The sequence below is a fragment of the Caloenas nicobarica genome, chromosome 3 (genome assembly GCF_036013445.1).
Source record: "Caloenas nicobarica isolate bCalNic1 chromosome 3, bCalNic1.hap1, whole genome shotgun sequence".
Classification (NCBI taxonomy): domain Eukaryota; kingdom Metazoa; phylum Chordata; class Aves; order Columbiformes; family Columbidae; genus Caloenas; species Caloenas nicobarica.
Window position 1 is genome coordinate 43255982 of NC_088247.1, and position 13083 is coordinate 43269064.

At 53.5% G+C, this 13083-nt stretch overlaps 2 protein-coding genes across 2 annotated transcripts in view; one reads left to right on the forward strand and one right to left on the reverse strand.

Moving 5' to 3' along the window:
- Window positions 1–338: 338 nt before the first annotated feature.
- On the forward strand, window positions 339–1693 carry POU3F2 (POU class 3 homeobox 2). Its single transcript, XM_065632340.1, has one exon. It carries the CDS (start codon window positions 339–341, stop codon window positions 1647–1649), a length of 1311 nt encoding a protein of 436 aa, XP_065488412.1. The 3' UTR covers window positions 1650–1693.
- Window positions 1694–5025: 3332 nt separating this feature from the next.
- Window positions 5026–13083, reverse strand: part of FBXL4 (F-box and leucine rich repeat protein 4) — an 82711-nt gene continuing 74653 nt past the window's right edge. Inside the window, exon 9 of the mRNA XM_065631351.1 lies at window positions 5026–5113. Coding sequence (XP_065487423.1) covers window positions 5100–5113 — 14 coding nt within the window. The 3' untranslated portion in view covers window positions 5026–5099. The remainder of the gene's footprint in view (window positions 5114–13083) is intronic.

Consider the following 13083-nt stretch of genomic DNA (forward strand, 5'->3'; position numbering starts at 1 on the left):
GGCTGGCGGCGGAGCTCCCCCCCGCGCCCCGCGCCCCGTTCTCCCTCGGAGTTGGGTTCCAGAGGGCGGGCGGGGGCGGGGCGGGGGGCGGGGCGCCGCCGGCGGGGCGCGCCAATGGTGGGCGGTGGCGGCGGCGGTTGCCAGGGGCAGCCGCGTCCGTCAGGGCGCGGGGAGCCAATGGCGTTCGGCGGCGGGGCGGGGCGGCCGCGCGTGCCTTCGCAGTGGGCCCCGCCGCGCGGGCCGGGGGGGCGCGGGCGCCGCGCGGCGCCCGAGGCGAAAAAGTAGCTGTCAAATGCGCGGCGCCTTTAACCGGCGCGATCAGTGCGGCTCGGCGAGTCATGGCGACCGCAGCCTCCAACCACTACAGCCTGCTCGCCTCCGGCTCCCCCATGGTGCACGCCGAGCCGCCCGGCGGCATGCAGCCCGGCGGCGGCTACCGCGACGCCGGCGCCCTGGTGCAGGCGGACTACGCGCTGCAGAGCAACGGGCACCCGCTGAGCCACGCTCACCAGTGGATCGCGGCGCTGTCCCACGGCGGCCCCGGCGGCGGCGGCGGCGGCGGCGGTGGCGGGGGCGGCGGCGGCGGCGGCGGCGGCGAGGCGCCCTGGTCAGCGGGCGCGCTGGGCCAGCCCGACATCAAGCCGGCGGTGGTGCAGGCGGGCGGGCGCGGCGACGAGCTGCCGCCGCCGCCGCAGCACCCGCCGCCGGGGCGGGCGCCGCACCTGGTGCACCACGGCGGCGGCGGCGGGCACCACGCGGCGGCGGCGGCGGCCGCGGCGGCGGCGGCGTGGCGGGCGGGCGGCGCGGCGCACCTGCCGCCCGGCATGGCCGCGGCCAACGGCGCGCAGGCGGGGCTGCTCTACTCCCAGCCGCCCGGCTTCACCGTCAACGGCATGCTGGGCGCCGCGCAGCCGGCGCTGCACCACCACGGCCTGCGCGACGCCCACGAGGAGCCGCCGCCGGGGCCCCCCGGACCGCCGCACCACGGCGCCGAGCACCCGCCGCCGCCCCACGGCCCCCACCCCGGGGCGGCCGGGCCGGCACCCACCGCCGCCGCCGCGCCCCCCGGGCCGCCGCCGCACCACGACCCGCACTCGGACGAGGACACGCCGACCTCGGACGACCTGGAGCAGTTCGCCAAGCAGTTCAAGCAGCGCCGCATCAAACTGGGATTTACCCAAGCGGACGTGGGGCTGGCGCTGGGCACCCTCTACGGCAACGTCTTCTCGCAGACCACCATCTGCCGCTTCGAGGCCCTGCAGCTCAGCTTCAAGAACATGTGCAAGCTGAAGCCTTTGTTGAACAAGTGGTTGGAGGAGGCGGACTCCTCCTCGGGCAGCCCCACCAGCATAGACAAGATCGCGGCGCAGGGCCGCAAGCGGAAAAAGCGCACCTCCATCGAGGTGAGCGTCAAGGGCGCGCTGGAGAGCCACTTCCTCAAGTGCCCCAAGCCCTCCGCCCAGGAGATCACCTCGCTCGCGGACAGCCTACAGCTGGAGAAGGAGGTGGTGAGAGTGTGGTTTTGTAACAGGAGACAGAAAGAGAAGCGCATGACTCCCCCGGGAGGGACGCTGCCGGGCGCCGAGGACGTGTACGGGCCCAGCAGGGACACGCCGCCGCACCACGGGGTGCAGACCCCCGTGCAGTGAACTCGCGGCGGGGGCGCCCGGCCCCTCCTCCTCCTCTTATGCTCCTTCCCCCAACTTTTGATTGTCCTCCTTTTTTTCTTACTTGTTTTTCTTTTTTTTTTTTAATTATTATTTTCTCCCATCTTAACAAAAAAAGGACAAAAAAAAAAACCGCGAAAAAGAAAAAAAAAGAAAACAAAACAAAAAACGAGCGAGCGAGAGGGCGAGCGCGAATCACAGCAGACAGACAGACAGACAAAGCACCTGCACCGGACTGTCCCTTAGACGGTAGCAGGTGCGATGCTGTATTTTGACCTTTCCAGGCGAGTGCCCGTGCACCGGAGTGGAGTGAGTACCGCGCACAGGCAGGCAGGCAGCGGCACCGGCAGGGGAGGCGCAGGGCGAAGCAGTTCGCACAAAACTCCTTGGCTCGCTGGCGAAAAAAATACGGCGCTGCCCGGCCGGGGAGGGGGCGGGAAGGGAAGAGGAGGGCGCAGCCACCTCGGGTCCCCCTCCGCATCCCCCTTCTGCCACAAAAAGGGAAGATTGCATTGTGGAATGTCGCTCGGTGTTGGCACATGCTGCTGTGTTTATTTTCTGTGGATCCCCTGTAGGAATATATGGAAAAAAAAAAAAAAAAAGAGAAAGGAAAAGCTCTCCCTTTTGATGTAGACAGTATTTAACCGTACCAATTTGCACTGCAAGAAAATTGAAGTTTACATAAACAATTCTTTTTTTCTTTTCCCCCCCACCTTCCTTTCCGACCTTAATTTTGCAAACGACTTGCATTTTCCACGGTGAGCGTTAGTCAAACAGTGACCGGTCTATAATATGTTACTGTGGTTTAGCATTTGCTTTATGTGTATATGTGAACTTTTGTTATAAACAAGTCTTCTTAAATATGTGTAACGCTTATTTTCTCCTTTTACCGTAGCAAAAAGAATGCGTATATCTGTATGTATGTATACATATGCATGCGTGCATAGACGTACATATATACACATATATAATCTCTCTATATACACATATATATGCACCGCCAGCTTCCATTCTCTAGAGACGTGACTCTCGTAATTGCTTAATATACGCCTTCAACGGCAAGAATGGAGTTTGGAGAAGGGAGAATAATGCAAATCGACAAAGTAAACTTCATTTTCAGGCAGTGTGTCCGAGGGCCGAGGCGCAGCCAAAGTGGGAGGAAAAAAATATTTGTAGCCCTTCCAAGGTTGTGTCCGTGCGGACGAACAAGGCCCGCTGTGGGAAAGGCAGAGACGAAACAACGTGTTTCCAGAGTTTTGCCGGAGAAACTGGCACTTCCTTAAGAGGGAAAGGGGATTATTTAGCTTCGCCCCCACCCCTCCCAGCCCCCTTCCCTTCCCCTCCTCCCCCGGGGGCTCCCCGTGCTTTTTGGCATGCCCGGTCCCACTGCCTGGGCCGATGTCAGCCTCCAAACTTTCTTTTATTGGGCAGTTTCGCAGTGAGGCAGAGCCAGGGAGAGCCCGAGGAGCTGCTGGGCCCGAGTGGGGGGGTGTCCGGGTGCTTACACCTGCGTGTAAACACACGCTGCACCCCCTCTCCGTAGAGACATTGTGCGTTTCTTTTTCGCTTTTGTTTTTCGTTCTTTTTTTTTTTTTTTTTTCATATCTGCCCCCCCAACCCCCCACGTCCTTTGGTCAGATTGCGGTATAATTTATTGAAAGAAAGGACCAGTTTTAATTTGGGCAGCCTTGTGTCTTTCACTGGGGAATGAAATGAAGCGGGAAAAAAAATATGCCATTTTTCAATTCGTCTTTTTTTCCCCCTTTCGTTAATAGTTTTAAAGTGCATTTCGTGACATTATCTCGATCGAAAACGTTTAACTTCCAAAAAAAAAAAAAAAAGAGAAAAACCCACGGGGACCAAAAAAAAAAGTTAAAAAAAAATGCAAAACAAAAAGCTCTGAAGGGAAGCAGAGGAGCGGGACCTCGGAGCAGCGCATGTATATGCGTTTGTCTGTGTGCGTGTGTTTGTGTACTTATGCACACACACAGCTATGCATATACATTAGAGGAACTTTAAACTATGGTAGTTATAAATTCATAAAGGGATCATTTAGTCAGCACAAACGGGTGCTATAGAGACAAAGCATTTTTATAATCTAAAAGTTTACTTAGTTGAGTGTTGGACTGGAGAAAAAACAGTGAAGCACTCTCTCGCAGAACTCTCCTATAAATATTGCATTCAGTAGCTAAGGCTTTAGAGTATGTTTCTCATTGTCTTTTAAAGCGCCTGTGACATTGGGTTTTCTTTCCTTCTTTCTTTCTTTCTCCCTTTCTTTCTTTCTTTCTTTCTTCTTGGTAAGACAGATGATGATTTCTAAGAGGCACATGCATTAGCCCTTTTCCTAGTTTTCCAACAATTGTTACGAAGATACGGGCACCAAGCTTTTCTCTTTTTCTTTTTTTTTCTTTTTTTTTTTTTTGATATGTATTGAGCTGCTTGTTATTTAAAGTGTTGAGGACTAGCGCCTAGTGAAGTGAATCAGATCAGGGCAGATCCAGTGGTAAAGGGAGGAAATGAACTTTCAGACACTTATTAATATGTGTGTAAGGTCAGAAAACGGAGTCGAAAGGATGTTTGAGAAAAACCTCAAACTCCAAATACGTTTACTAAAAAAAAAGTTACCACACAAACCTTACCACTATGTATATATGTTTAATATTTGTCATTTGAAATGCAGAAATAGTTTCAATGTTTTCTTTGTCTATTTTTCTTTTCTTTTTTTTTAATGCTACCCAGGGAAATATTTTCATATCATTTTTAAGTGGCCTGCCTCAATGTATATTTATTTCTTTTAAAGCAAACAGGTTCTGGAAACTGTTTTTCTGTAGCTTTAAATGAATAGGTGAACAAAATCTATATGGGATGTAATTTTTTTTTTGTTCAGTCTCTTTAAAAATACTTCGTTTTGGTACATTTGGATGTGCTTGTGGGGAAAAATAAAAACGCAGAGATCCTTATATATTTATGTTAAAGTAATATTTTATTATCTACATAAAACAGAAATGCACAATACCTTCATAGTTTGTTCTAATTATTGAAATATCTTTATTTTATTTTTAAAGACAGCACAGATTTGCATAGTTCTTAAGATTTGGAGGGAGAACACCCCAGTACTTATACTGAGTTGAGTTCTGTGTAAAAGCACCGCCATTCCTTTATATTTAATGGAAATTTTGGAATAAATTTGATGCCTATACCGAGAGGTTCCACGTTCCTAACTTCCGGGGTCTTGAAGGAGAGCCCCAGGAGCTGCGTTCATTGTGTCTCTCCGCAGATGAACGGCAGTCCTGAGTTTTGAAGCATTGACTTCTGTGCGAGTAGGGGCGTCCTACCTTTGATGCTGGTGGGGAGATCTGCTCCTCAAGCTGGTGGCGTGTTCTGGCGAAAGGCATGGGGGACAAGAGACTCTCCTCCTTCCCTTTTGATAATTTAAGGCCTGACTCCTAAAAAGAAAAAAAAAAAAAAAAGAAAAAAAAAAGGCAAAACAAAAAGGCGGGGCTTAATTACAAGGAGTTCTGCTTAAAAGAGAGAGGAAGGATGCGGCTGCTGGCGGGGGTGCGGTCCCGGCTGGGGCCCACAGGGCTGCGCATCCCCGGGCCGGGCCGGGTCCCGGGCCCCGCGGCGGCGGCACCGAGCGGGCAGGGTCGAGGTTTTCACGTTCGGCGTCTGCGGCTGCGTGTGTGTAGCGACCCGGTCGGTTTTACCCGTAGGGGTCCCCGCTGGGGACCAGCGGGGCTGGCGGACGACAGTGCTCGCTCATGCGGCGGTGTGTTCAAGTCCTTTTTGGCCGGCTGGGTTTCCTAAGTGCAATATCCTGCTCTCCTCCCCCCTCTCCTTCACCATAGTTTCTAGGCTTATTAGATTTAATCATCTTTTCTAACTCCTAGTCAATATTACACTCATCCCGAACAGATTCAGCTAAATGATCTTATCAATAGTTTCGAAGAGAAGTGACAGAAAGAAGAAGTGTTTTGTGACCGCAGACGTGCTGACGGGTAAAATGTTGAAGCCGGGTATGGATTCAAAAGTCCTTGGTCAATAGCCCGCGGAGCCGGCTGCCGAAAGCGGGCAGCCTCTGCCCTCTGCAGGACACTCGGCTGGGCTCCGAGGGAATATTCTGCCTTTGACGACAGGGCCCCGCTGTCGGCGAGCGCTACCGTGTCGGGTGGGCAGGAGGTGACTTGGAGAGATGGTGCCTTGCTCGGCGGGGCAGGCCCGGCGCCGCGGGGATGGCCGCCGAGAGCCGGTGCTCCAGGCCCGGCCGCTCGCTGTGGTGGCCCCAGGGCTGCTCCTCCGGGGCTCTTTGCCCAGTGAGAGGCTGACCAGACGGGAGCGGCTTTTCTCGTCCTTCCCGGCTAATTGCGGGAAGGCCGGCCGGTTGGGAGGTCCTTTCCCTGTTTCCTTCTATCTCTCTTTTAAGAAAAAGAAGAGGGGTAAATGGAGTAGCCGTAGGATGCACCTTCTGCAGGTGGATGTCAGGGTGTGAGGCAGCTCCCTGGATTCCCCCACCCTCATTCCCAGCAAGGACTCTCTGCCGTAGATCAGATGTCAACAAAAAAAAAAGCCCTATTTCCTTGGCTCGCTCCCTCTGATGGAGGCCGAAACTGGAAGGCGGGAGGAGATTGTCCATCCCGAAACCCTTGAGTGGTGATTGCTTCCCCCTGTGTCCCCGGCTCCGCGGATGTGAGAGGAGCGGTCGGTGCCGTCCGCCCAGGGGATCTCCTGCCAGGGATGCTCTCGGTTTGGGAGACTTGTGAGAGCTCCGACGGGGCAGAGGCTGCGGTCGCCTCCGGCTCCGCCCCGTCGTCTCTTTCTGTCCCTCAGGTTTTGCTGGCGAGAGCTCAGGGTTCCCCCCCGCCATGACCCCGTCTCCAGTGCCTGGTCCCCTAGGCGGGGTTCCGGGCCGCACCGCGCCGCGGGCGTTCGGCGGGATGGGCCCGGCTGCCTGCGCCTTCCCGACCTCCTGCCCCCGGCCTCGGCCCCGACCCCCAGCCTGGGGTGCCCCCACCGCAACCCTTCCAGCTGCTCAGCTGGGGGAAACCCTCCTCTCTCCTCTGCCTGCCCCAGCCCGCCGGGGCGGCACCAGGCCCCTGACTTGTCCCCAAGCCGCGCTGTCGGGGGTTTGATGGCTCTTTTTTTTCCGGTGCCGTCGGTGCGGGGTTTCTCCGGTGCGGGAAGAGGAGTGACCCACTCGGGGAGAGGAAGCGACGGCGCCGGCTGGGTGACGGGGGAGAAAGAGGCCAGAGGCGGGCGGGGACACTGGGCTTCGTCCTGTTTAAATCCCTGGGTTTAGATAAAGCCATCGGGAGGGACGCATACAGGGAGTGTTCCCCCCGGCCCAGGCCCGAGAAGCGCCTTGCGGGCCAGGAGGGTGAGAGCAAGGGGTGGAAGATACCCGCCGCTTCTTTGTAGGGCAGCGGCGGCCTTCTGCTGCCTCGAAAAAGGAGGTTGGGCGTTGTGGTCTGTCTTGCAAAACGTGGTGTCCCACGTCCTCTACTCCTTCGGGGCTTATCTCGTTATTTGGTGTTTCGGAAGGGGCGGGGGCCTGGGCTGCCCCTCCGGCTTTAATCTCGATATAGAAAAGAGATAACTATTTTTCAGAGTTGCAGGCTTTTAGTTGGTACTTTGTGCTCGGTGCATGGCCAGGTTGTCGTCGGGGATGCCCCCAACAAAATGAATTTCACCCTGGCTCGGCGGGACTGTCGTGGTACCGGGCGGTTACTTGGAGGAGCGGGTACTTCTCCGGGGGAAATTAGATCAAAATCAAAGAGTGCTCTAACAGAAGTGTTAAGATGAAAAGCAAGAACTCCTTCCCAGACCCGACTTTTCATCAAATTATTAAACCAAACAAGTGGGCTTTTCGGCAAGCGACTCCGAATCACAGTGCTTGGATTCCCACGCCGCACCCGGTCTCATCTCGTGGCCTGATCCACGCTGCAAGTCCCTTTCCTCGAACGGCAATGCCTCACTGCAAAGTCTGCGTAAATACCGCCCCCCGAAACTCGACCGAGTGTTCCGAGTGTGTAGGGGTTTCGCTCAGCGGCCTCGGGGCCGGGGAGGCCGCCGGTGCGGGCACGGAGCTCCTTCCCCTCGCACCCCCTTCCTCCCCCGGCCCCCAAAGCCCCGCGAGGCCCCGGCCTCCCCGCAGGGGTGGGATCCTGCCCTCCCGTCGGCAGCAACCGAGAGGGACGGGGCGAGGGCAGCGGCGAAGGAGCGGCGGAAACTCCCTTGCCGGCGCTGCCGGGAGTCGCGGCGGGCGGCGGGGAGCGGGGCCCCCGGATCCCTTCGCCCTGGGAAGGGGGTGAATTTGGGCGGTGTCTGCCCGGCCCCGTCCGTGCACAAGGATCAGTGTCCCGCCAGGGCAGAGCCGCTGCAGCCAGGCTGCCTCCACCCAGCGAGGGTTACTGGGCGTGGGGGGCGAGGCGGCCGGGGCGGTGCGGGCTGTCCCGGGGAACCGCCGGGGCGGAATGTGTCCCCGGCGCTGGGCCCCGGCTCCGACCCGCTTGCGGCTCTCCCGGCGGCCCCGCAGCGTGCGGCCCCGCCGGGCTCAGCGGTACTGCCCCGTTTAGCTCCGGGAACGTCCCCGCAGATGTCACTTTTAAGGCTTAAAAAGCGAATAGGCCGGCAGAAAGTTGGCGGCCGGTGTTTCTTCCCCTCCTTCTCTCAGGGCGGTAAATCCTGGCAGGAAAACCCGGGCAGGGGCAGCTCGTAAAAGTGCTGGCGAGACCGCTCTCTCCCTACTCTTCCCCGTCCTGTCCCGGGACTTGTAAGAAGCTCTCGTCTAGAAGTTAGGACTTGTTTTTAGCCAGCCTGACTCATTCATTAATTCCCTTTCCCTCCTTGGTTCATTCATGTCTACAGTCATTCATTGCCAAGTCCATGGAGGCATCAGCTCCTTGGTCAGTAGGGGAGACGTACAAACAAGGATGGTGCTATTTATTTCCCTCTGCCTGTGGATTTCTAAGACATTCAAGCAGGCACAATCATTAAACTAATTTGTATTTGATTGTTTGGGCGGACGGGGGTGAATTTTATTGCACTAAGCATTCAAGCACGCACGCATCGCTGATTACCAGTATACATTAAATAAAGTTGTTTGTACACATTGTCTTACCACATATAGGCAGTCTTATTATTCTAATTACTCTAATTAGTGCATTGAAATGTTTTCTACTTGATTTGAGGAGACAGTGATTAGTTCTATTACTTCTTTTAACTCTTATTTCATGGAAAACTGTTGATGCATGTTCCAATTACCTTGTTTTTCTCTTTAATACAGCGTGGGCCAAAAATATGATGAATTGACACCGTTGGAGAGCGGAAACTTTCATCTATTTTCCCTTTTTTAAAAAAATACTTAATTTTTTTAATATATCCCCCCCACCAGACAGACACTTTCCTCCCCCCCGCAAGCGATCACAAATAATTATTTCTAGCCAAAGCATCACGTTCTTTCTTTATAATTTCTTCTGTTAGTTATGGTGGCATTTACTTTTTTTTTTTCCTCTCAAAAAAGGGGAATCTGAGGTATATTTTCTGCGTAACTATTTTATAAGTTTTAAATTAAGATTACTATTAATCGATAAGATCAGTTCATCAAACGCGTTACTTCGATAGGGAACTGTAATTAAAACCTTAATCTCGTTTGAGACTTATTTTTTTCCTCAACACTTTCTTGAGGGATTTTTTTTCCCCCGTTTCTGTGGCGGTTGCCGTTTTAAACACGGCGGAGGTACGAACCGGAGCCCAGACCCCACCAGAGCAGGAAGGTTATTTCGTTATCAAAATACCCATCTTCACTATTGAGCCAATACAGGTTTTGTGTCGGGTTTTGGGATGTGTATGTGTGTGTGTGTTTGCCTTTTGTGTTGATGTGCCGGCCACTTCAGCCCAGCCGGTGACAAAGCAGGCGGCGGGGACAGAATCTCGCCTTCCTCTCACGTTACAGACAGGGAGACTGGCTACTTCTCGGCCATAAAAACACTGCTTTTATTGTTGGTGTCTTCCCCCGCCTCCCCTTCCCGCTAGTTTGTTCAATAAATATGAATGGGTGAGGAAAAAAAATACAAAAAAAAAAAAAGGAAAAAACGAAACGCAAACCGTCCCGTAAATTCTTAGAAGTCCAGGTCTGGAGGGAAATCTATGGAGTTACATAGGTAAATACTGGGCCCAGGCCGCTTATACTCTTAATATTTAAAGTGGGATTATAGGGGATCTACAGACGCCTTCCTAACCTTTGCCAATTGCCTATGCAAGGAGAAATCCCGCAAGATGCACGAAGGGGAGAGTCAGCTTCCCACTGCCTCTGACAAACGGTTCCGCGGTTGGAGACCGAGTGTCCCCAAGGGTCGAGGTGGTGGGGGGACATGGGAACAGAGGGGGGAGGGTGGTGTCCTGTTTCTCCTTCCCGCAGAGCCTCGCCTCGCCCCGCTCCGTGGACCGGGTCCCAGCGCCGGCAGCGCTTCGGCCCACGGAACACGCCATCGGCCCCAGCTCCTGGCTTCGGGTCCGGCCCCGTGCCGTGGGTCGGGGCCGGAGCCCGGGCCACGCGTGGAGTGCTGGCGCCCCCCAGCGGCCACCGCCGCCACCGCCACGGGGACTCCCCGGGGAAGGGCAGAGGCGCAAACCCTCCCACCGCTCCGAGACCACTCTCTCTCCTTGGACGCAAGGACGACGGGGCCTCCAAAAAAAAAAAAAAAAAAAAAAAAAGCTCCTACCCCTTTGGGTGAAACCCCCATTTCCCAGGAGTAGAGAACCAGAGACAGCCCTGGTCTCCCGTGGGTTATTTGGTGCTGGCTGGGTGCTCTCTCCTTTCGCCCAACACCACCTCAGCCTCACAGCACAACTGCGACACCTTCCTCACGCTGATTGACAGCTGTCAGGGGTTCATCTCTTTACCGGACCCAGACCCCAGCAGCAGCACTGGCTGGTCAGACCGTACAGGTTTACATCTTGTGTTTATTTCGGTGCTACCGGTTTCGTAACTACAACTTGCCGCGCTGTATAAGTAGGTGCTGAAAATGTTAAAATATTGTGAATATCAAGAAGTCAAGCCATTCAGACATTCTGCTACAGCAGACTTTAGTGCACTGAAAACAGATAAGTGACATATCACGATCTCAGTCTTGCTAACTCAACAAGCAAATTGAGCTGAAACAAACCAAACCAAAACAAAACAAACCCAATAAAGGTTAAGTTTTAGAAAGAAATGAGTGTTCTGTGCAGAACTACTCAAACTACAGACAGCTGATACTGTAGCACGGAGCACACATGGGTAGAAAATAACCTGTTTTCCAGCTGAACATCAATTGTGGGCCTGTTCAGATAACTGAAATAAGATGCTATGCACATGGCTGGAACAGGAAAAGTAAGCAGTGGCTACACCTTCCACTACAGAGGGAGCCTGTGTCAGTCTTAGCAGTGGAGATAGTTCTGTTCACAGTAGGCAGAAAGCCACGACAAAGGTTCAGCTTCTAAAGGGAAAAGCTGGCTTTGTTTCAAACACCCTTCCTAAACCAGCAGAGAAGTAAGGATGAATTTATTTGTTAATTGGGCTGGGGAGCTGGATAACACTGACTTTTTGCATACTAATTTTGCTGAACACCTTCAGCGTATAAACCATATCCCAAACCAGACAGTTTTAATTTTGGGTGGAATCTAGGCCCTTAAATCAAGCAGTCCCTTATTAAAATTAGGAATGTCTGGCCCTTTGAATTGGGCAAGAAAGAGGCTGGAGAACCCAGCCTGCCTCCGTGCCTTGTTTGACCGCCTAAGGGAGGGAGGTGTTTCGGAGGACCTGCAGAGGGGCAGTCAGTCCATTCGGCTTTGGTGCTGCCACCTCTCCAGCTGACCATTCCAAAATACAGGCCCACCGGCCACAGGGGTCAGCCCACTTCAAGTTACATATCTATAAGTGTAGGTTAGATTTCACTTCTCTCCTGCCTGTGGGCCTTATGCACAAGACTGAAATCAATCTCCCTCTTCCTGCCTGGCCCAGCACTGTGACTCTTGCACTCCTGCCTCTGCATCTCCAGTGAAAGGGCAGAAGGGAGATCACCCCGAGTATCGCTGTGTAACCCAGTGGCTAAGCCTCAGCCGCATCTTCAGTTCCCCTTGGCCTGAAGCCAAGGCTTCCCACAGCATAGAATCATAGAATAGTTTAGGTTGGAAGGGACCTTCAAAGGTCATTTACTCCGACCGCCCTGCAATGAGCAGGGACATCTTCATCTAGATCAGGTTGCTCAGAGCCCCGTCCAGCTTGGCCTTGAATGTTTCCAGGGATGGGGCATCTACCACCTCTCTGGGCAACTTGTGCCAGTGTTTCACCACACTCATAAAAAATTTCTTCCTCACATCTAGCCTGAATCTGACCTCTTCTAGTTTAAAACCATTAGCCCTTGTCCCGTCACACAACCTTCTAAAAAGTCTGTCCCCATCCTTCTTATAGGCTCCTTTTAAGTTCTGAAAGGCTGCTCTACTACCAGATTAGGACCTAATACTTACCTGGTCAGCTAAGGTTAGCTGGAGTCTAGACCAAATCTAACTTTGGGGTTCTTGCTGGGGAAGCTCTGCAGAGTCCAGATTTTGTTCACCTGAAGCGGGATTGCAGCAAAGCAATAGGTCAGAAGCCAGTGTTAGAGCATCCAGAGAACCTTTACACAAAGCAATGTAATCAGCCGATTTAGGAGCCCTCTGAGTGAGGTAGTGCTAATTGCAATAAAGCAGAGGGAGACACAGGGACTTCCACATGTGCAGCTTTCCCAGCCAACACCTCAGGAGCACTTGGAGCCCTGACCTCAGGCTAAGGCTGCTGTTTCACCAAGTGATGCTGCGTTCTCAAGTGTTCAGCACCTACTAGTCCCAAACACACAGCCACAGGCTGTGGGAAGCCCTGTCGTTTAGACGTCCCAAACATTTTCTATTTAAGATTGAATTCAGCAGAGTCCAGAGAATCTGGGGTAAAAATGACACGCTGTGGAGTTTGCAGGAGTCCTTAGAGGCAGCAGCTGCGACAGCAGCACATGTCAAACATGAGTAACAGCCTCATCGAAATGCCACAATCCTAACCCATTACCCAATACAAAAGAGCATCCCAAGTGAATACGGTCCATTTTTTCATTCCTGTTAGTTTTGAGACAAAAGATAGCATTGCTGTTTCTCGACCAAAGGGAACAGCCTCCCTGGCTTCCCTGGACAGGTCCTGCTCTTCTGTGTGAGCAGGCCCACGACAGGTACCAACTGTCCGGCAGAGGGAAAGGTGCAAGAAGGAGCTGGAGGTCCCTCACTCTTCCAAATTTAAACTCATTATGTGTAGGAGACTTCTGGGAAAGTGTTTTTATAAGGAAACAGTGTTGTTCTGAGATATCAAAAATAGCTAGGGAGCAAGGTAGTACACTTTCTTGCAAAGAGGAGA

Excerpts from the sequence above, each read along its gene's own strand:
- POU3F2 (XM_065632340.1), top strand. The coding sequence starts at position 339 with ATGGCGACCGCAGCCTCCAACCACTACAGCCTGCTCGCCTCCGGCTCC.